At 42.4% G+C, this 23,801-nt stretch overlaps 2 protein-coding genes across 2 annotated transcripts in view; one reads left to right on the plus strand and one right to left on the minus strand.

Moving 5' to 3' along the window:
* Positions 1-12,694, plus strand: part of il11ra (interleukin 11 receptor subunit alpha) — a 44,767-nt gene extending 32,073 nt beyond the window's left edge. Inside the window, exons 3-12 of the mRNA XM_076758445.1 lie at positions 2,990-3,056; positions 3,630-3,796; positions 4,545-4,659; positions 4,892-5,055; positions 6,599-6,762; positions 7,095-7,239; positions 7,717-7,812; positions 10,209-10,311; positions 10,477-10,556; positions 11,178-12,694. Coding sequence (XP_076614560.1) covers positions 2,990-3,056; positions 3,630-3,796; positions 4,545-4,659; positions 4,892-5,055; positions 6,599-6,762; positions 7,095-7,239; positions 7,717-7,812; positions 10,209-10,311; positions 10,477-10,555 — 1,100 coding nt within the window. The 3' untranslated portion in view covers position 10,556; positions 11,178-12,694. The remainder of the gene's footprint in view (positions 1-2,989; positions 3,057-3,629; positions 3,797-4,544; positions 4,660-4,891; positions 5,056-6,598; positions 6,763-7,094; positions 7,240-7,716; positions 7,813-10,208; positions 10,312-10,476; positions 10,557-11,177) is intronic.
* Positions 12,695-17,224: 4,530 nt separating this feature from the next.
* tmem267 (transmembrane protein 267) lies at positions 17,225-22,900 on the minus strand. Its single transcript, XM_076758657.1, has 3 exons — positions 22,841-22,900; positions 21,145-21,609; positions 17,225-20,144 (listed from the first exon to the last, which is right to left on the minus strand). The coding sequence occupies exons 2-3, from the start codon at positions 21,550-21,552 to the stop codon at positions 19,809-19,811; spliced, it is 744 nt and encodes a 247-aa protein (XP_076614772.1). The 5' UTR covers positions 21,553-21,609; positions 22,841-22,900; the 3' UTR covers positions 17,225-19,808.
* Positions 22,901-23,801: the final 901 nt, after the last annotated feature.

Consider the following 23,801-nt stretch of genomic DNA (forward strand, 5'->3'; position numbering starts at 1 on the left):
GTAACACACACAGAAACAGAAGGAGAAGAGTGTGTGTGTGTGTGTGTGTGTCTGGTGGTTAACGGAAAAAGAAGACCCTTTTAAAACTGGTGATAGAGACATTAAGGACAAAGATTGAGATAGAGGGAAAGATTGACACAGATTGAGGAATGATAAGACGGAAAGATTTTTTTTTTGCTTGCTTTTTAGCTGTTCTGTAATTAACATTGTCTTCTTTACACACTACAGAAAGCCAGAGTTTTGCCAGCAGCTGTTGATTTCACCAGTTTTAATGACAACCTTCGCTGGTAAACTCGTGTTAAATCTTGCTGATACAACAACAACAGCTCTTTTGCCTTTTCCCTGCTTACTATGAGAGGAATGGGCTCTGTCTTTCTGCGGTCTGTGAAAGACCAACATTGGTCTGTTTGTACACTTAGCGAGTGTAAAAGACAATCGAGGGAATCCGAATCTCCCAGTTAATCTCTTAAGCCAGCGATAACTCTGTTTTAAGCTTTTCCCCCTGTAAGTCTCTGAATTGACACCTTCAGAGTTCGGGCCTGTGAAGCAGCTCCTCCTGTCGCTCTTTGAAGCTAACGTTAGCTCACGCAGCTACAGGGCAGAGCCGTCAACAGTCTGAACACGTCGTCAGTTTGATATCGAAACATTGTCAGACATGACTCACCAGCAGTTTGTCTTTATTAGCATAACTGGCCCACTGAGCAGCTGTTGTCAAGATACACTGGCACCTTTGGATGTCATGTCATTACATTGATTGTATTATAAAAGTTCAGACTACAAGTTGACTTTTGTCTGAACTGTTTACATAAGGGGACCTCTGAAAGGTCATCAAGGAAACAAGCAGCTGAATTTATTTATTTGTATTAGACAGATGTGTGATACAGTATGCTTGACGTTAAGAATTTGCTTTTAGATAGAAAGTAGTCATGGAGACTAAGGAGCGTTCAACCTTTCTAGCTGGAACATCTTCATCTGTCACACAGCTTTGTTTCCAGCTCTCTCGGTAGCTCAAATGTATCAACCATGCCTTGTGTTACGTATGATAAATTGGTTCCCATACATACCACAACAGAGTGAACAAGCTCCAATGTTTCTTTTCCTAAAAGTCTTCGTAGGTTTCATTGTCCTGCGTTCTGTGCGTATTTGTCTCCTTCACTCAAAAGCGTAAATGCAACCACAGAGTCACAGTGGAGCACTTTGCTGCTCGTTTTCCCAGCTGTTTCATTTTGCGCAGCCACTAAAACAACAGCAGGAAGGCCAGAAAAGTGAGTTTTAGGTGTCAGTGAAAACCAAGTATTGAAAAGGGCTTCAGTAAAGCCTTTTTGAGTATGTGTTTAATTTAAGATTAACTTAGCGGGTCCCTGAAGGGTATATGAGGTTATAGGCAGAAGGTAAAACTATTATAAATATAGCAATACAGCAGATCAAATGAATAATGTTGGTCCCAACAAGCCTTGAGCTGTACCTGATGTAAACAATACGCAGTTTTTGGTTGTTATCCTTCTCGGTAGCACCGTAATTGCAGTCAAACTTGCGACAAATGAAGGCGATAAAGAGAGGCTTGTACGAAAAATGAAGGGGAAAAAACAAAACACAGACCTGGGACAAATTGTTTGTTGCCGAGGGAGGAGAGGCCAGCAGGGAGTGTGCATGCCTGAGCGATTGAGGTTGAGGATTAATGAAGGTGTGTGCGTGGCAGACTGGCAGTCAAAGTGATGTTTTTCCACTCGAGATCGACTGTAAATGCCAGCTTTCATATTATGGAGCCAAGCTAAACATGCACACACATACACTCACACACTGCAGATAGAGTATCAACTCAGCAAATTACTACAGTCACCACAAATATTTGCTCAGGTATATACTGCTCTTGGTATCAGTTCAAATCAACACTACCTTGCAATATTGAGTGATGGCAAGTTGTTTAGCAGCTTCTGTCTCAGCCTTTAAGTTACTGAGACAGATGGTTGGTCTATGCACCAAATGTTTGGCTTTTTTCTTTCATTTTTAGACACATTAATGGATACTCATGAGCTGTCAAGGGTAATAAACCAGACATGCAACGAAATGTTCTCAAGGCATCTGCATCTCACACATTAAAGGGTTAGTTCACCACACAGATAGCTTTGGTTGTATTGTGCCCATGAGTAATCATGGCGTTGTTCCTGTTGAGTTTTCAGATGCTATTTTGTAATGATGTGAGCACCACTAGGTAAAACTGAGATAGATCCCACTAGAAGTGATTTTGAGAATAAAGAAGTCCAGTTTTGGAGGTCACTCCTTCGACATTGCAGAGGTTGACAAGTGTGTCCCACTTCTTCTTGAATCTTGGGAAAACAGGACTGGAGAAGGTGCACTTTTTTGTGTCAGTGATTCTTATTCATTCCTCAGGGCTCCAAAACCCATAGCACGCCAGTCACTTGTTTAGTTTGGGTGTCTGTGAAGTTCAGGCTGGGAGCTCAAGGTTATGTTGAATCCTCTGTAGTCAGTGAATCAATCTTAAGGGTGAGCAATTTATGACAATGAGCAGAAAGCGGTGCAAAGTTGTGCAAATCGACATATTTGGGTGGTGAATCTCAGCGGGACCGGCAGAAGTAGTTTTTTCTCACAGTACAAGGCAGATGTTTCTGAATGGAGCTTGAGAGTGAAGTGTATCTGTATCTTGTTATCTTCTTAAAACTGCTTCTCTGTCTATTATAGAAGCGGAATATTGTTTTAATTGTGATTATGATAAACCTTCAGAAAAATAAAACACACCGGAGCACCTTTATACTGTGTGCCAAAGTCTCCTCAGCCAAGAGTCTGCAGGATCCCGAACCTTGTATGGTCATGTTATTATGGTACTGTTGACTCTACTGTAGATGGTGGCACTTAAATCACATTAATACAGACAATGCAGACGCACGGTATGTCACATTGTGCAGTGTGCAGATGCTGCGAGCCAGACAACGATGTATTTTAATGTTTTATGCGACGTCTGTGTTTGCAGTGTCAGGTGTGCAGTATGGGCGCTTGGAGGCAAATGTGACACTGGCATGCGGGAAGTCACAAGCCGGGTAAGGAGAGATTTTTCTATAACAGCCACATTCATCACATTCAGAAGTCGTACATCACAAAACTCCCATAATGGCAGAAAATAAGCTAGAGTGCAGTGTTTCCACAAAGCATTTTAAGTCAAAATGCTCAAAGTTTAGAATTTAATTAGCAACGTAGCCATTTTCATATACTTAATTATGCATTTTTTTTCTAGATTTGACTGAAAGCTGTATGTGTGTTTAAGTGCCCTCTTCAAAACAATCTGGCAAATGCTGGAAACCCTGCACAAAATAACAGAGAAACCTTTCAGTTTCAGTGCTGTTCTGTCAACATTCGTTGTTGAGGCAACAGATGATAACTTACGGTGACACAAAGAACCAAACAGCGGCTGCGTTGCTAAATCAGCTGATTTATAGACAGTAACAAAAATCTAAAATGAGACCAAACATGTCATTTAATTGAAAGTTGTGATATGCAGATGTAGCTCTTTGTTACTTGTTATGATGCTCTTAAACATCCTCTTTAACATCGTTTGAGCCTACAGGTAAGTCCTCATCAGTGTAATCACTAAACTCTAACATGTTCCCGACCAGGATACCTGTGGTGTGGCATCTCAACCACAGCTCAGCGTTGCCATGGCACAAAGTGACATCAGATGGGAGCTTAGTCCTGCTGCACGTCGACCACTCTGCGCAGGGCAACTACAGCTGCCATGACAGCCAGGGGCTCCTCCTCCGCTCTGTCAAACTCAGGCTGGGCCGTAAGTGCTGTTGTGACTTGTCCAGGCTCACGGCGCCTAATTTAGGAGTTATTACACTTTAACAGCCCTGCCATACTTTCAGTCTCTCGCCATGGGACCGCAGCTTTAAAAAAAACAAAAAACCCCTCTTTTTAGCAGGAACGTGGCCGCGTCCCCTGTGTTTTAGCCCCTACGTGCACAGACAGCAACCCAATCTCTCACAGTTCACTTCATTCTTTGGATAATTTAGCATAAGTTTTTCTTTCTCCTACTCAGACATTCTCATCTCTCTTGAGTTTCAGCATGTTTTCCTCTGTGTCTCTCTCATGTCTCTGTTTCTCTTTCTTCCCCTTGTTTAATGAATGAATTTATTTTATCAGAGTTTAATTTATGCTGCCTCTCTGGCTATAACAAACATCTTCGTACAGCAGTGATAATGACAGTGGCACTGCCGGTCCTCAGAGGAAATGGGTCTTATCGGCCGTGACATAGACAAAGCCCTCCACTTCCTGTAAATGTCTCAAACAGGAAGCGGCTCCCTAAGTGGGCTTCCTTTAGAGGGGCGGGGGGGTTTTCCATGGTACTGGCCAGGCCTCTCCTGGAATATGTCGGGTCATGATACGGACACCAGGGCACAGAGTTATTCATTTTTGACTTACTTGAGGACAAGACAGAGAAGCTTTTAGAATATTACATCCAATAGGGCATTAAAATAAAAATAAACTCCTAGTTTGTCCTGTAAATGAATATTCTGGCTCCTGTTTCCCAGATCCCCCTGGGCTGCTGAGCATTTCCTGTCAAGTGCCCAATCACACGCATGTTCGCTGCTCCTGGGTGGATTCGGTGAAGACCTTCCTACCAGCCAAGTACAATGCCTCCTTCAGGTAGGAGTGAGTTACTGCAGGTGAAACAGTAACGCCCAAGGTCCCATTGAGAATGTAATGTGAAGAAGTTAAATATAGTGCATATGCCGCAGAGTGACATTTTGAATGTAGCGTGTACAGTGTGAGTCTCAGTGTGAACCATGTCCATGCCTCTGTGCTTCCTGTCACTCTGCCATATGTGGAAACTTTTAACCATAACGTATTACAACAGTGTTTCTTGAACTTATTCAAGGGGGAATTGTCAGGAGTGGAGGCCATGCATCGTGGACATCGCCCACAAGCACTGTGATGTAGATCACCCTGCCTTCTGGCAGACCATCCATACCCTGAGAATCACCGAGACCAACGGCCTGGGGTCCGAGACTACATATGTCCGGTTTAAGTTACATGAACTATGTAAGAGCCCATAAAAACACACACACACACACACACACACACACACACACACACACACTCACACACACACAGACAATAGGGTTACTAAAATATTTTTTCTTACTTTAGTGACAAATTTGCATGACTCTGAAGCACATTAATGACACATTATGGGGATTAGTGCTCCCCCTCCTTATTCTAACCTGATGCTTAAAAGGTCTGTCCGAAATTAAGGACTTGCCAAAATGCCCTCAGAGTCCAAAAATGTCCTCACTCCTAAGTTCTAAACCTCTAGGTGGTTCTCTCCCCCGAGCGTCTGCTCTCTATGTCAGCAGTGTGTTTTTTGAAGTCGGCCAAAAAACACAACTCATTTTGGTTTTGGGGTTTTTCACCCACCCAACAGCAGGTGTGCCGCATGTGTAGAAGGCATGTTGACGTAGCCTATCGTAACGATCAAAATCAAGCGGTACAGAATGATCGGCACCAACCAGGTCCACTGAAAAGCTTTTATAAAACAGTGGCATAAGTTGGCCTGCATTAAACAGGAGAGATCGCGCCACAGTCAGTGCATTTACAGGAGGGACGTGTCATCCAGAACAATTACAATTACAATTAGTCATTTTTTTCCAAATGTCTTACACATGAATTCACACACCGATGGTGTAGCATCGGGGGCAGTTTTTGGGGTTCAGTATCTTGCCCAAGGATACTTCGGCATCCACAGCCTCCCCCATAGAGAAAGAACGTTGCTGTTTCTCTATGTTTCTCTGCAGACTCAGCACACCCTTTACGCAATAGCAGAGCAAACAGATACTTGAGGGGTAGAGTGATCGGAGTTTGTTCACTAGTTAGCCCATGGGTTGCCTGTTATACTTTGGCGGCTGTTAATATACCTAAGCAGCCCACCCACGTGAAGTCCATGTGTGGGAAACAGTGTTGTATCTTTCTACATATTCATATCACGCACATACAACCACAGACATACACTCAAAATGTCATGATTTCTAATGCTGCACATAATTCTTCCAGACCGCTGTTGTGACTGTGCCCTTTCGCTCCACGTATAATAACCTCAATTATCTTGTTTTGCTGCTCCTGAGTCTGCATGATGTTCTTGTCGCTCTCGAGCAGACCCACTCACTGCGTCCTTGAGACAGGCATCAGAGCTATGGCGCGGCCGTCCCCCGTTTGTCTCAGCCTCTGCATTCTGCTTGTCACAGTGGTTTGAAATGTGCTTAATAATATGAATAAAGAGATAGAGGTCTGGGGGACAGGCTTCACAGAATTAGTGGATAGTTCTGGTAATAGCAAGGTGATGTAGGCACAGAAAAAACGGTAATTCAAGGAAGCACTTTTGGAATAATAATAAGCTGGAAAGATATGGCAAAACAAGGTCATTGATCCTGGAAAAAACAAGTTGAAGAAATCAAGCATTTGTGTCTGAGCTGGGACTTTGGTTTGCTTCATTAAATTCTGCCGTCCTGGATGAAATAATCTAAATTGTCTTTCAAGTAGCATGACAACTACAGTGGAAATAAAATGTTCCTTTCTTCTTTCTGCGCAGTGAAACCAGACCCTCCAGAGTCCGTGATGGTGAAGGAGCTAGAAGGCTATTCAAAGAGGCTCATCGTCTCGTGGAACTTTCCCTCCTCTTGGCCGCTGCATGACGCCTTCCCCCTTGTGTTTCATATAAGATACAGGCCACTGGGCTCTATGTACTGGTCAGAGGTAAGTAAACAAGGCCGAAAAGAAACAATAAGAATGTGAAAAAAAAAACACAACAATTTCACTTTCCTTTCCAACCCAAATCTGGCACGTACCAGATGAGTGGTCATTTAATTCCAGTCTTCTTTCAGTCTGTTTTCACGGACTTTTTGCTTGGTGTGTCACCCAGAACACACACTTAAGCCAAAAACAGTAAAAAAAGGAAATGTTGGCAGCGTAGTTCCACAGAGCCCTTTCCTTATTTGAACCTTCTTTACTTGCACATGTGATGCCGCCGTCGCAACAGCAGCTTCTCTCCTTGTTCACTGCGACTGTTCTGTCTCTTTCTCCATCAGATTTACTCCGAGGAGAGTCCGGTTGTGATTTCAGACGCCCTGGCTGGACACCTCCACCAAGTCCAGGTTCGAGCCCGTGACGAGGTGAACTCTGAGAGCCAGTGGAGTGAATGGAGTCCCCTGCTTATCGTCAGGCCCTGGCAAGGTCTGAGAGAAAAATCCTAAAATGTTCATTTCTAAATTATTAGTCAGGTCAAAACAAATAAATAAATAAAAGTTTTGATAGAGCTGCAGCAATTAGTTGAAGAATGGTGAATTAATCTATTTTTGATCTAATCAATGAGTCATTTTTCAAGCATCCCAGAATCCTGTTACTCCCTTCTCATATGTGGAAGTTTGCTGCTTTTCCTTGCTTTAATAATGTAGTAAACGTGGATATCTTTGGATATTGCACTGGTGGACAGACAAAACAATGTGAAAACATGATTTAAAGTTTGCAGTCAATCAGAACTGTTGCTTTGTTTAACAAGGCTCATGCAGCAAGCGCCACAGTGTACTACATCTAGTACAATCATTAGTGGAAGCCTGTTACACCAGACTTTGGACTTTGTGCATATTCATTGTTCCTCACTTGAAAAAATGCCTGAAGTGTGTGTGTGTGTGTGTGTGTATCTATTCATAGTCTACACCACCCCTGAACCTACAGTCGAGGTCCTGCCAGAGGAATATTTCTTTCCCTTCAACACAAAACCAGAGACCTCCACTGCAAAGTCACACAGTAAGACTCGTATGTTCCTTCAAATGATAATTGCACTGTGATTGTCTTCAGGAGTTGTACACGCTCATGTTGTAACTCAGCAGTACTACAATTACTGTCATCACCATTATCATGATACTGCTTTTCCTTCCACTCCGGTTGTTTCTACTACTATTGCAATTACTACTACTGCTAAAAGTACAGGTACTCTACTGTCAGTGTTACTGTAATTATGGTGTCACTGCTATGTTTAGTTCATCCACTGCTACATTACCATCATTGCTAGTATTACTACTGGTGACTTGAGAGGAGGGCGTTCCTTGCTTGTTCCTGACCAAAATATGTCCTCAGTCTGGGTTTGAGCCTGATAAGACGGACCATGTGAATCAGAGCTAATCAAACAGCGGAATGAGTGTGTTTTTCGCCTCGTTTTTCGGCAGGAAGCCACATCTGTCATTAATGCAGCAACATCATTTATCATTATTATACTCCAGATAGACCAGTGCAAGCACCTCATGCCTGGCTTCATCACCAAATTACATGTAACTGCAGTAAATTGTACCTGCAGGACATTATGTTTCTACAGTGCATCCTGAATGAAAAGTACATAACTAGAAACATGGATTTTTTGAATGCTTAACAAATGCACAGACTTGATGCATTAGCCTGCATTGAAAATTCATGTATTTATTTATTTATTTGGTTAATTTGTCCTCCTCTTATCTATGTTGGCTAGCCTCTGCAGGAAGGGTGGGCTGCTTTTAGAAAAGGGAAAAAAAAAATAAAAAATTAGGTCAAGAAACCCCAGACATAAAATATAGAACAATCCATCAAATGCTGTTCAAAACGCCCAGCTACACTGGGAGAGGTGGATAAACTGTGGAATTCAGACAATATTGGATGTTAGAAACCAGAACTCTGCGCTTCCATTTCGCAAACTAAAGAATAAATATGAACCTCAGTGTTTGCATTTCAAAATCAATAGCGAATTCTTTTCATGTCATTAGCAAAACTGGGAGAAAAAAAACAAAAAACAAGGAAGCAACTCCACTTGAAAAATGGACAACAGTAATGAAATATTACTTGAGTATTTGAAGAACAATGTTGGAGGGCAGCAACAAAGAGAAACAATTTCCCAAGATATCCTAGGAAAAAAAATATTGTCCAATCACACAAAGGTACCAAAGCCCCACCGCTTCATATTTGGTACCATTGAAAAGCCCTAAATGTTCTCTGTAGATAGCAAAAGGAGTTAATTCAGTGGTATGCAGTGGGTGGGAGATATGCAGGTTTACAAATGTCCTCCACAGACGACAAATTTGAACTACTGGCAGTCAGGAGGATATGCAGCTCAATTTACGAAGCTCTGTCAATTGAGTAGAGCCATAAAGTCACTAAACATCAATACATTTAAAGGAAGCCAGTGTGTTGTCTTGTGTGTGTGCACGCGTGTGTGTGGCATAAGTATGTATATGTTTGTGTGGGCAGGGATGCAGTATTAGCAGCCATGACAACCATATGTGACTGTGTGGTGCTCGTAGATGAACAACTGATTGAAATGTGCTGTGTTCAGACCCTGACTCACTCCATTCAAAAAAGTTACGTAAAAAAGTACAGAACAGCTCACATCGACGTGGGCAGAAACACAGGAAAGAGCTGCCTGCAGTTGCAAGCATTTCTAAACTATACACACATGCAAGTATACACTCGTAAACATGCACACACACACACACACACACACACACACAGACAGTACACACATGGAGACAAGTACACACAGTTTTGGCAGCAGAGTAGAGGCTGAGAGTCGCTGTGACTGACGCCGTCAGACTTCTTTAAGCTGCTCTGCTGTGAGCCAGATGCCTTCTTCTAGTTTCTCTGTGCGTGTATGTGTGTCCTTTGCAGATGTGCTCATAAATCGTTTTTTAATCTCGTGAATACCCGGTATTTTTGCACATTTTATTGTTGATGTGTGCGTCCGCGCTGTACATTTTTGCTTTGAAAGAGAGTTGTTTACTCCTCTCAGTATGATAAATGCATGTTTGTGTGAAAGCTGTAATGGCTGATTTAAAATTAACTTCTCACCAGAGACTAATTGAATCAGAGAACTCACACATACCACTGTTTTTTTTTTTTCCTCTCTTTCTGTTTGTGTGTCAGACACACACACACACCAACACGGAAGATGAAACGAGTGGACAAAAATATGAAATGCATGTTTTCACAGGGTTCGCCTTTGTCGATGACTCATCAAGAAGCCTTCCTCCAACTTATATTTTCTTTATTTTGCCGCACTCATACATCTGTCTCTTATATCAGTAACCTGCTCTTCATCCTTTCATCATCATTTTGTTGCTTTAACTCTTTCTCTGCACCCCCACCCCCCATTGTTTTGTCCCTCTCTTCTTCCCGTTCAGATCCTACACTTCCGGATGAAGGTAATTTGGGTTTGGTCATTCTGCTGGTTTTGTTCTCCGTGGTCATCCTCACCACCGTCCTTTCCCTCATCTTTGTCGTGTGGTAAGACACACACACACACACACGCACACATACACACACATCCCACATCCACAGGCCACAGCTGTGTGGCCTGTCTCTCTCTCTCTCACTCTCGGGGTGAGATTTGCAAAGCCTGGCATTTTTAACATTTTTTGCTGGTGTTTACTTGTTGTTTTATATTTCCAGGGTGAGGCAGAGGCGGCGCGATCATGCGACCCTACAGGAACTCGCCTCGATGGTCAAGATGAAGTCCATGCCAATCTAACGTGAGAAGCACTTACTCAGACGTTGTTTCAGTGTCAGCGCTTCTTAAGCTTTGTTTTGCGTTTTGTGTCAGATTAAATTTTCCGCTCGCATTTGTCTTCTTGCACATGTGTTATGAATATGTTGAGCTCTCAGGAATGGCCACACATGGTTATTTGTGTTCTTAGTTTAGCTTGTTTGGCAGACCATTTCAGACCTCTGGATGGAGAACAGCCTCTGTGGCGAGGCTAATTAAAATCCTAATGAAGTGTCACTTCTTTCAGATTTCTAAGACTACCACAAAATGCCATCAAATGGGAGCTAAGCCAGCGGGAAGAACATAGAAAAACTCTGGCTTAGTGAGAACTGAAGTGATTCAAAGTGCAGCTATAAATGACATTCAGACAACCCTTCAGATAGCCGGCCAACTTGTGATTATAAGCCTAACATACACACACACAGATTATAACCCTGTAAGGAAGCCTGCATATCTCCTATCCAGCTCTGTTATTTAAATCTGTTCTTCTAAGGCAATCCTTAATTAGATTATGATTTATACACAGTTTTTTAAAGTTGCCTTTTCTCTTCCGTTTGTCCTCCACTCTTCTTACCTACATGTCTCCTCTCCTCTCCTCTCCTCTCAGGTTGATTTCAAGCATCCTCTCCTTGTCAGCCCGTTCTAGGGCTCTCTCCAAGAGTCAGCCTCCACCTTTACCACTGTAGAATGCTGGCCGTCCATATTTAACTACACTAACCAGAATGCATCAGAGTCCATCCAAGATCCGGGACTACAGGGACGAACCTATATGAGGAACTTTGCAGAGGAGGATAAAGTTACCCAGTATGACTGAAGGGGTACTTTGGGCAAGATTTCCCTGGACATATTCAGTGGACACATCTAACTGCACTACCCATAATGCATCAGCAGACTGCACCTACTGTCCACGGGGACAGGGAAAACAGACCCGACTTCAGCAACTTCACTGCAGCTCCCTCCTCAGCGGACTGAAGGAGCGACTGCGTCAGGACGTTCGGATTCACTCACAACCGATGCTGCTTCAGGCGGACTGGCTCCTCAGCCTTTTCGGAGAGAAGTAATTTTTTTTATTTTTTTTTTTAGTTTTGAACTTTTAAGCAACAAGTAAGGACAGGAAGTGCAGCTGCCAAATAGGAGAACATGGACTTTTCTGGGACAAGTAGCCTCTATTCTCTCACCCCAGAACTCGTCACTTTTGTGTTTTTTTTTTTTTTTTTTGAGATTCATCGTGAGAAGTAACAGATTCATGTGCGTCCGTTATTACACCGACTGACCGACTAAATGCTGTGAAGGAGGCATAACTTCTGCCAGTCTCTCTGTGTGCGTCTGATGCCAAAGCAGCAACTACGGGCATTATGGTCTCAGCTGAGGGGGCAACCTGACCTGAGGGATGGACATGGAGAATAAGGTCCAGGGTGGGTTGGGTTGGGTTGGGTTAGTTAGACTTAATTTCATTTATGACAAGTGATTTTATGTTGCATGATATGCTTGTTTTGTTGTCTGATGTCTTTAGTAGAGGTGTACTTTTGTTTCTTTTGTTATACCTCTTTCTATCCATCCAGCCACTGTTCTCCAATGTGTGTGAGAGAGAGACACACATGTGGAGAAAGAGAGAGAGAGAGAGAGAGAGGTAAGAAAAGAGATACTGGCCTTTCACAAACCACCAGCATTATGACGTTACATAGATATTTACTTAGCTAGAGATTATTAGACTATAGATATTGAGCTGTCCACCCAGCGACTTACTTCTCTAAGCAGTTTTGAAAGTGGTTATATGTCCGCATTTCTACAAGAGATTACACACTGATCATTCAGGGATAGAAGTCAAACCCAGCCTAGTTTGTGATCTAAGTGGATGACAATCAAAGTTCTTTTTTGAAATTCATATATACAGCACTTACAGAGTAACTTAATACCAGGCTAAAAAGCAGTGATCTGCTGCCCTCTGTGGTTCAAAGTGGACACACCCAGCACCGCTGATGGGTGTGGTTGGGTGTGTGCACAGAAGTGCGCCTTGTTGCACTGGCAACCGCAGCAGACAGTGATGTCACAGAGTCCTGCATTCCACTTTTAAGGCAGTGCAACAAGGTGAGAAGTTAAACCAGCGAGGGTCAGCAGAAGGGTTTTCAAGGGGCGATAGGTTATGCTTTAAAATCAGGATGGCACAGTATCTTCATGGCTCACAGAGAGTTGAACGGTATGATCATGTTTTAGGATCTCTTCTGAAATTCATGCTTAATGTGACAGTGTCCACTGTAGGACTGAAACTAACAATTCTTTTCGTTATCTGTCAATTAAATATCAGAATTTCCAAAAGATTAGGGTGACATGCTCAGAGTAGTTTTATTTTGTCAGACAGGGCCAAGGATATTTCATTTACAGTGATTAATCCTCACATCTGAGAAGGTAGAACTGGCAAATGTTTGGCACTTTCTTGATAAATGATGAGTGAAACTTGTGTATGTTCAGTGCCAGATGCCTCCACTGAGGTTAATCAGGATTGCTGTGGGACAGCTTGAGTGATGGCCAATTTCCTGCTAAGACCCGCCCTTAGTGAGGTTTTTTGATTGATGGTGGCCATAGTTTTGGAACAATCTTTAAGCCCATTTATTATAGAAGTATGTAATTCAGAAAACTGAATTGTACAAGTGTATCAAATTTCAAGTAAATTGAGGTTCGTGCTTTTGGTATTTGTGGCACCCTCTATGGGTTGGGCTCAAAATGCTTCATTAGACCTATTCCCAAACACAGGTAGAGGTCATCTACCAAGATTTATGATGACTGGACAAATGGTCGATGAGTTATGGCCAGTTTTCCTGCTCAGCCCCACCCTTTGCAAAGTTCTTTGGTTGATGGCAGCCATGTTTTTTTCAGTCCACGCTTCACACCTCTAGGTTGGAATTGTTGTCAATCGACTAACAGATTCTTCAGCTCGCAGCAGTAGTTCATTGTTGCACCATTTAAGTTGCTGTAACCCGTTTTTAACTTTGTAACGCTTCACAGTGTTATATGTTAGGTGTTGGCTTAAGGTTGGGCAGCCAGGTTCACTGCCTGCTGTTAAAGAGTCAATAAGAGGCATATTTTAATTCGACCTAAAAGTTTATTTAGGTTAGACAATATTAGTCAAGTGTTTAGGCTGTACGTATTAAATTAGAAATTAGTTATACAAAGAAAGTAATGTGAATAAAATGGAAAAAAGACATGGATTTAAAGGTAGAAATGCACGATAACATGCTGGTTTGTTTACTTTAGGGCGTCAAGCTAGCTAGCTAACGCTTTAAAGCACTTTGTTATCCATTAAAGTCATTTCAGAAATAATCATCTAACCTAAAAGTCCTTTGGGAAACTACTCTCATGACCAAGTCCCTCAGATATTTTGGATGTCTAGCAAACGTCGCCACTGTGGGACTGACGTGGGGCTCTTTCACATGGTTGCACGGGCTCTCACAGTCACCGCTACCTTCGCCACTTGTTCAGCAAATTCTAATTAATGCGACATTTTTGACTGGGTCTTTGACGCAAATCAACCACAGAAACATTAGCTGTGAACAACTGCTGTTATAGCTGAACATAGTGATTGCGCTAGCCTTACTTTATATGATAGGAATATGTCCATCTCCAGGACAGACCAGTCAAGCCTTCACCAACTGTTATCTCATGAAAGCTGAATTTCTGCAGCTCAGCGGGAGCGTGCTGGCTGGTGGGTGTGTACATGAGACGAGCACGAACTCGACTGATTGACAAGAGCGACTCCCGCTCACTGCACTCGTGTCTCGCGTCCCACCGACTCGTGAAAATGAATGATCTGGACGGCCAGTGTTAAGAGTGTGACAAGCCCCAAATACCTCTAGCGCAGTACACGTATCTGGTTTAGCTTTGCTTTCGACACCCGCGCCTACAAACCTTGTGTCCTGGCTAACTGTCGGCAACAGATGGATGTGAGAGGCTCTGCCGTTCGAGTGGGCTGCTCACATTCAACAAAAATAGGCTTTTCTTTCTCTCCGTCGGCCTGTTGGTTTAATCCCGCCGATCCAAAGCTGTGTAGTCATCAACTGACCGATTGATTGACTGACTGTGTAGTTTGTATCAGAAACACAAGGTGCATCCAAGTCGAGCTTTTTCCAGTTTGACAACCGTATGTTCTCTCAAGCTAGCTCTACATATTATGCATGGATCCAGTTGAAGCTTCTTTTTTTTTTTGTATATTATTGTATATCACACAAAATACGTTTCATGTATGTTATTATAAGTGATGTTTATATGTAGAGAAAAAAAAAACATATTCTTTGGGCTAGTTTTGCAGACATGGTTTAGCTCAGTCTTCAGTGTGTTCATTTGCAGTCCACAAATTAGCACTTAATAGCACTTTTACAGTTCATTATATGACATGCACTTCAATTGTGAAACCCATTGGACAGCATGTGCATTTTATGTTATTGGAAAATTTTAAAAAAAGAATCTAATTAGAGCAAATAGTAATACATGTTCAGTCAATTCTAAGTGATATTGTCTTTAAATTTTGTGTCGAATCAGTAATTCCAGATAACATTCTGATTTAAAATCCCCCAAAGTGACTGAAGGGAGATTCCCACAGAACAAAAATAGTATTAGTGACTGGGGATAATCCTGTCTGCAGAACCCTCCCGACGTGTATTTGTGTCTTTCTACCCAGTTATATGAAGCTGTGTTACTGTACGATTACTGTATGGACAATGTGTTTACTGAATTTGTCTTCATCCAACTCGCTTTATTCTGGTTTCTTTCATTTCTCTGCAGTCAGATCGCAAATTAGTATCAGTGTTGTTTTTTTTTTCAGCTCTTTTTGAGTTCTTGTGGCAGCGTTCATAAAGACAGTCGAAAGGTTTTCAAATGAAAAATTTGAATTTTGTAGCAAAATGTTCTATTAACAAAACAGAAAAAGTCAAAGTTCCACCCGTTATTCTGTCTTTTAAACAAGATTTGAAAACTTTTTTTAATCCAAAATATCCAAATATTAATTTGCCAATAATTTCCTTCAGCTCTTGATTAAAAGAACTGTTCCATGCTTTTCTAGGTCTGGTTGATGTGACTTTATTCAAGATGAAAGACACATTTCCTGCTCGCTCTTTGTACCTTAAATGCTGCATATGCTGTTTCACAGAGCAGAACTGCACAGGTGAAGTAAAAAATATAGCAAATATGAAAACCCAGAGTGGTATAACTGTAACAAAGTTGATATTTTTCCAATCTGAACAGCGAAACTAAAGTCAGAAACGTTTTCTCTCGGCGAAAAAGATTTTTATGATACATTTTTCGAGGTAAATTTTTCTAAATGTGGGCCGTGTGCAGTATCAGCGACTGTTTTTCACCCTGTAGTCCAGGTTCACTGTGATCTGTAGTCCTCCTGCATGCTGTCTCACACCTTTCTGTTTCACTCTCGTGGTATTCTCGCTCTTTCCGTGTTCCTCTGCAGTATGCGATGGCAGATGGAGCCTGTTGGTTTTAGTTCTTATAACTCAAATTACACTCAGGCATCCATTCTCAGATGTACATAGTCCTTTTTTGTTTGTTTTAATTGCTTAATGTGTACGACAGATATCACCATAAGCTGTTTTTTTTTCTCCCTGTTCTTGTATCTGTCTGTGAAATAAATACTATTTTATCACACTTTGTAGCATTTGGCAGCCTCCTTAATGCTTCACACGCTTTTCCTCTATACCTTTAATTCTTCTAGTAGCCAGCCAGTAGTGGAGAAGATGCTTGTGATTGTCCAAAAATCCGACAAATTTCCCCTCAAGCCTGTCGCTTCCTGTTGCAGTCTCTTAGAAAGTTTCCATTATCTGACGTTGACGGCATCTGATGAATCCCAAATGCTCAAGCCTGCTTTTGTTTGTCTTTGTGAAAGGGTCTTTTTAGATGTATAACTGGAAGGAACTTGCCTCTGTATTCTGGCTGCTCTTCCCAGACCACAAACATGTCGTCATGCAGGCTTCAGCATCTTCAGGGTCCAAGTTTGGAAACCACAGGATCTTTATTGTTCTTGATATGAGGTGGACCGCTTTGATGTCTTTGTAGCTGGGGGGACCTTTTCTGAGGAATTTGTCAGGCGGTGGACAAAGTAAGCGTTAACCCTGAGAACAATGGAGAAGGCAGCGAAAACAGTCATTTTCTACAACTTGCATGCAGCGGAAAGGCAGCTCTGACTCAGGCCAAATGCTTCCTTTCTGCCATGTCCAGGATATTCCCAATTAGCAGCAACAGCAGAGCACAATGATGTCATCATCATGCAAAGTCACAGAGAGCGAGTAGACCACAGGGAGGAACATGCTGGGCTTCAGTTACGCAGCAATAGCTATCTAAAGTTAGCTAACATTAGCCACCATATGCTGTTAGTTGTACTAGACCAAGTGTGGCTTTAGCAGCAACAGCAGCCTGTTGAACTGAGCAAAGGCATTTCATTGCTTCTGAATTCAACTTTTCATTTTGTTGCTAACATGCTAAAACATGGGGTATATTAGCCTTAGTGCTAGTTAATATAATGTAATTAGGTGACTGCCTTATCATCCCTTTCAAAAGTTATATAGTCTTGTTTTAACCTCTGTATTATTTTGATGCAGTATATGTGATGAAATCCAAGCATACAGCATGCATTGATGCACAAACACAGGATATATATACAGTGTACAGGATATATTTTATTGAGATAAAAACACTACATTAAAACTGTCTTGTTACTGTCTATACTTTCTTACCACTGAAATCAAAACTTTATGATAAAAAGACATATTTAACAAATAAAAAAAGCAGAATCCAGACATAAGAAATTCATGTGCAAAACTCAACATAATATTGCATTAATGAAGGTCATATTGTAAACATAAGCAGCAGTAAAAAGATGTTTCACTGAAAATGACAACTAAAATGAGACAGCAGCCACTGTGAAGCCTTCTCTAAAATTCACTTTCTGTTAAGTAGGTGTAGTACAGTGTTTACAACCTGTTCTTTGTTCCTTCCGAGAGATAAAAAGGGAAATATTTCCAAAATAATCAAATCACAGATGACAGTGCAATAGCAGCAAAACAAAACACAAACACACCCAAGCAACTAAAACTACCGTATTAAAGTCACATGTACCAGGACTTCTTTGTCCCTATAACACACTGTGCGGTTCTCATACTTCAAGATGTGATTAGTACCAAATTAAGAAATGGTGAATCCCTATAAGCTCACTGCAGCAACCTAGTGGACAACAAGCATCACTACAGCCTTAATCACCAGCAGCTTCTTAGAAAACAATACAAATACATGGATGGACGTTCAAATGTATGATGTGGCTGATAATTGAGAATATTGTGATTGAACTAAAATCTGTTTCAGCTCAAAATGGTAGAAGAAGTTTCTAAAACCTATTAAATACTATCTGCTCTGTCACAACAGACGATGCATCATCTCATTTATAGTGAACAGTGCTGTCATGGAATGAATGTGTGTGATCTGCTTACATTTAAAACAGTCCTTCCCACCTCTGAATGTCCTGTGTCATGGTGGATGATGATATTCATGTGTGATAAATACCTCAAATCAAGACCCCAGGTCCTTCTACAAGTCACGGTTTCAGCACTGAGAAGCCAGCTGGGAATTTCGGCATGTAGACTGTATCAGTAGCATCACAAAAATACTGCAGTGGAACAATATACAGCAAGTTAATGCAGCAATTACATGTTTTTTGTTTTTTTGTTTTATATTTCTCTAAATATCAACACGTAATATGAAGATATTACTGATAATGGACACATTACTGAACAAATCACTCCCTTCAGTGTTTAAAAACTTCCAGCTCTCTTATCCTGCTTGGTGTAAAATAAAGACACCGCAGACGAATCGCTGGCATTAAAACACAAACTCATCTGTCATTTCTCATCCTTTGCTTTTGCTGCAACAGCTGAGGTGAATATGTAAATGTAAATGACACTTTCCTGTCTGAAACTGTAAAAATAAAAGCCGTTTCCTGTTTTCTGTAGCGTGGACGGCAGAAACCAATTTGAACTGTGCAGCGTTTGTGAGCCACTTCACCATTTAACAAGTACAACCAGCAGAACTGGTGCTTTGGATGAAACTACAACAATACCAACGCAGTGTCAACAGCAAACAATGCTGCTCCTGGTGCCATCAGGGTACACAGCCGAAAAATCCTGATCTATAACTGCAGCAGATGTGCTGAAATGTCATTTTTGGCTGGACAATAAGGCTCGTCCAAGCAGCCTGCTGAAGCGGCAGAGAGGCCAAAATTTAGTGGTGATTCATCGTGTTAATGTACGTAACAGTGAATGTATAATACATTGAGTGTCACTAATATGGCACATGGAGGGACTTTAAACACACAGTGGAATAAAAGTGGCAACATGCTGCTGATGCACTGAAGGTGAGAGTGACATACAGTGACACAGTGACAGTTCAGGGGCCACGATACGAACACTTCTGTGATTGGTGGAGGTCAAGTCTCGGGTCTCTTTTGCTCTGCAAAATGATATGTCAAAGCTTTAAAGGGTCACTCCCTAAACAATTAAGACAGTCAGTAGAGCTCAGCGTCACTCTCCACATGAGCGGACAGGATTCTGATGCACAATAACACCAGAAAAAAAAAAGCATGATTGGCACTCTCACTGGAACGTTCCTCTTTCGAAAAGCTAATTTGTTCTTTTGTCTCAACCCACTGAAACCCAATTCATTATTGTGTCTGTTTGTGAGAATTCTCACACGGCAGCTATGCAGCTATTCACTCCTGTCATTGGATGACGTAGTATAAAGAGCGACAAAGTCCAGGAGGAGGTCGTGGTGGATGAATGGGTCAAACACAGAGCTCTCACCCATGGGACTGTGGTTCACGTCCCATGTAAAACCAGGAGTTCATTTCTCTTACTTAGACGACTTATTATTTTCAGTTTCCAGTCGCATTTTGGTTAGGTTTAGGCACCAAGACTACTTGGTTAAGTTTAGGAAACGATGGTGGTTTGCGTGCAAACCTGGCTGCTGATAGCATCTGCCGTAAAAAAAGTCGGATTCTTAGCCGACATTTCTCTTCATCTCAGCGGAAAAAACAGGAGTTAAGTTCCTCTTTCAGCATCATCTAGCTCAGTGCCACCAATGTTTTCTCCAATCATTTCAAGTAAAGGTTGTTTAAAACAGCGAAGAACGTTTTTTTTCTTGCCCAGAGACGATCCCAGCTCAGCAGTGGACGACGCTGGCCAGTCAGTGTCGTCTACACGTCGATGGCCACCCCGTGTTTGGTGGAGATCACATCCCTGGTTCCCGTCAGGTACATGAGCACTGAACACAGGTGAGGGAGCGTGGCCGTGGTGCTGACGTACAGCCAGTAGGGGAGCGGTGCCGTGTTGCCGAAGGGGCACACCCACAGGCCGTGGCGCACGGCATCCCGGACGTGGTGTGTCACCATGGATATGAAAAGCATCCACGGCAAGGAGCACCAAGCGTCTTTGAGGCGTCCGATCCACATGAGGAAGCGGAGGGACAGACAGAGGATGGGGATGAGAGAGGAGCAGTGCAGAGGAGGACGCTGGGGGAGCGACACAGCAGCCTGGAAGGGAAATGGAAGCACCGGCCAGTGAGTAGTTTGCAAACTGCTCTTCAGCAGAATATTATCATTCCATAATCTGCCATTATCACTGCAAGCGCTTCGCTGCAGCAGTTCTGCAGAGTTGTGCGAATCAGTGCAGATAAGCAATTTGCTGGAGTTCTGCCAGATTTTTAAAAGGTACTGCTCAGCAGACAACTTCCCATGAAATCAGTTCATACTTCATACATTCAGAACTGTCATCAAAAAGGCGTTCCGTCATTGGACTGAACACAAATCTTGAACTTCAGCCAATGCATTAGTATGCGTTCTACAAAAGTGTTCACAAAGGGGTGAACCTCGCTCCATCCCTGCTTGAGCCTTTTGAGGATGCCCCCTTTTATACTCAAATTTGTCAGATGGCGTGACAGGGACGTAGCTTTTGACACTGCCTTTTGATAACAGTAGAAGAAACTGGTTGAAAATAATACAAACGCCATGGTCAAATAAACCTATGGTCACTGGAGAGGAGGGGACGTTTGATTTACCATTCATCTCCACTCTCCCTGGTACTGTTTTCTTATCCTGTTTCAGTAGGAGTGATACCCTCAGCAAAGCCACTCTTGCTTGTTCAGTGTTCAGTGCCAGTGTTAAATCATCTCAAAAAGGAACATGAATATTTCTATGAGAAAAGATGGCTGGTGCCAGACAAACACTGTTGCAGAAACACCTACGAACTCTGTCCAAACACTGACTGTCTCTCTACTCACTGCAGCCAGGGACTGCAAAGATGAACTGTAAGATCAGCCTAAGCATTGTTTTTTTTTGTCTTTCAGGTGTATCTGCTTTAGCCAGGCTCAAATCTGGCACACAAATCTGACCATAGAGAGAACAGTGGACTTGCCCAGTCTCCAAAATTAGTATCAATTAGTTATGGGCTTCTGCACACTCTACAGATATGCCATGTTTGGTACATTTCTAGACTTATTATATATGTAGACCTCTGTAAAGGTGCAGGTCTTACCTTGAGTGACAGGGATCCAGCCATGTAGAAGTGGTCCAGGTCTATGATCGATGCCAGAAGGCCGGCCAGCAGCACCTCATACAGATCACTCTTTTTCCTCAGTCCAATAACAACTGCCCATGACCACAGCCCCACCAATCCGTGCGTGGCGTTGTCCAAGGCAGCGCGCATCCACAGGTGATGCTGGATGACCGGCAGCTGGAGGGCGTGGTCCGCCACCACGCAGAACATACCGAGTCCTGCCGACGCCAGCAGAGAGGCCGAGCTGAATGTCTGCAGGAGGGCCTGAGCTTTCTCCGTCTCCACAGCAAGGCTGAGGGGTACAGGAGCGCCTTCTCGCCCGAGGCCGACCCCCAGCAACGGGGACGAGGAGGGAGAGGAGTCGAGCTTGGAGTAGAAACCTTGCATGTTGACAGATGGCTGTGGGGGCCAATCGTCACTGAAGGTCAGCAAGAGTCAAGTAGACTGGAGGAGGAAAGGAGGAGAGGGATTAATGAGGGGAGATGAAAAAGGAGAAGAGACCCGGGGTGAGGCTGGGCTGCAAGAAACAACATGAAAGGCAACTGAGTGGGAGGCATCAAATACACGAGTGTTTGAACTACATATTAGTACTCTATCTGACATGGACATCATACATGATTCAGTTGCATAAAGTCATCTGGGAGCTCTTTAAGCTGATGTGTAAACAATGCATACACACAGAACAAAGCACACCGTACACGTCAAATAAAGAGACACTGCTGTGAAGATGTGCACCCCTTCACGCTGTTCTGTTTGGATATACGACAATACAGCAATATTTCAATCAGAACACCTTGTATTACAGAGAGGGGGCTGTCGCTGGATCCAGTCAAACAGGTGCCGGTCCCAACGTGGGAGGTCCCGGCTCGTGCATTAGAAATATACTAAAAACAAAGCTCAGGTGATGCAAACTTAAAATAAACTGCAAATGTTCACGGGAGTCCTAGTCTGAAGGTTACCCCTGCAGTCGAAGACAGACACCGGTGAAAGTGCTCTGCTTCATGAACACCGTGCACCAAACGCCGGAGACAACATTTGTTCCCTCAAACACAGCATGTTCATTTCAGACAGCGCTGTTCATAGAGTCTTTGAGCCCAGAGGGAATATAAAAATAGGTCTCTGTCTCTCATGCATCTGACTGAAATGTGGGACAGACTCGACTGACTTTCAACCTGATTACGTTTCATCGTTACAGGAGTCTTTAGAAATAAATGAATACATAAAAAAATGTCGCTGTGCTCCCGAGTATGAATCTTTTTGTCAGCTAGCTAGTTATTTTTCTCATCTGCTGATAGCTCCCGGCTATCTCTTGTAACGTCACCAATGCTAATTAGGATTAAAATCATTTTTATTGGTCTGAAATTCACACGTTTACAGTAGACCGTTTAAAAAGACAGACATATTATCAGCTAACCTTATGTTATTAAGCGACAGTACCAACGACGATGGCAGCTGGCTAGCTAGGAGCTAACTGGCTAACAGTGACAGTGAGAGATGCTGCTTTGTGTAGGCGGACAGCAGCTGTCACAATTAGCTCGAATAAAACTGCAGTGAATTAAAGAACATTAGACGCTTCGCTTGCATTTAAAGTATATAATTCCATTTTATCTTTTCCAAATCAAATGTTTTATGTCATTTTTGATCAGCCGGCTAATAAATAAATCACGATACTCACCCCATATCCCTGCATTCGTTATACTCTAGGCTTGCCACTTCTTCTGTTGCGCTCTGTGGTAGGATTTGATGGTCAGCAGCGCTTTGCTGCCACCCACAGGTCATGGCTGGAACAACTACATGTCGTCACAGGAACGTCCCCTGGCTTTCAATTTGTTCTAATCCCGCCTTTGCACATTAGGTACAGGTTCATTCAAAGTCATATGATGTAGGATTTAGCAGGATGAAATTCACACAAAACAGGGCCCACAATGAAAACACACTGAAAAGAAAACGGGCAAACTGCAGCCAAAATGAGAGGATGGCAGTTTCTAACACGTCTCAGCACATTTTTGGGAGGGATGAGTTTTTAAAAAAAGAAAAACGTGCAAATAAATAAATATATAACAGAAAAGAAAAGAAAAGTCGACACAGTTTATGTGGTAAAATATCACATTAACTCTTATGATGATTATGGGTCATCCCTTTTAGCCTTTCCTTTATATTTAAATGTCACTTAAAAATAGTAAATGCAGACATTGGGTTATAAATCCTTTCTATTGAGGGACTCCACATAACACTATAAATTATTAAAATGTTCAGTCGTGGCCTTTTTCATCTTTAATCAATCTTACATTAAATATTTAAGCCTAGTCCAACATGTCAGTCTTCTAATAAATTTTGAAAGAGACTTTATGTAATGCAATTAATCACTTACTTATCTATGTGGTTGAGTTTTAGGGAATCTATGCCATTACGGGCCCTGCCTGGTCGTGTGGCAAGGACCAGGATGAAACAATATCCACAAACATCATGAAAGGTTCATTGTTGAACACTGGAGGCCATGTTTACTGGTCAGTCTTAAATTTTAGAAATGGAAGTGAAGGCCTTGAGGTGATGTCCAAATGGGCGATGAATGCGAGAGTGCTTTAAACCTCCAGTTAAAAGTGATGATAGAAGTATTTTGCAAAAGCATGCCATCA

Source organism: Chaetodon auriga, chromosome 19 (assembly GCF_051107435.1).
Source record: "Chaetodon auriga isolate fChaAug3 chromosome 19, fChaAug3.hap1, whole genome shotgun sequence".
Taxonomy (NCBI): Eukaryota; Metazoa; Chordata; class Actinopteri; order Chaetodontiformes; family Chaetodontidae; genus Chaetodon; species Chaetodon auriga.

What these genes read in the sequence shown, in the direction of transcription:
- tmem267 (XM_076758657.1), bottom strand. Translation starts at nt 21,552, where the DNA reads ATGCAAGGTTTCTACTCCAAGCTCGACTCCTCTCCCTCCTCGTCCCCG. An exon ending in CTGGATCCCTGTCACTCAAG is followed by an intron (nt 20,145 to 21,144) that starts GTAAGACCTGCA and finishes TTTCCCTTCCAG; the next exon opens with GCTGCTGTGTCGCTCCCCCA.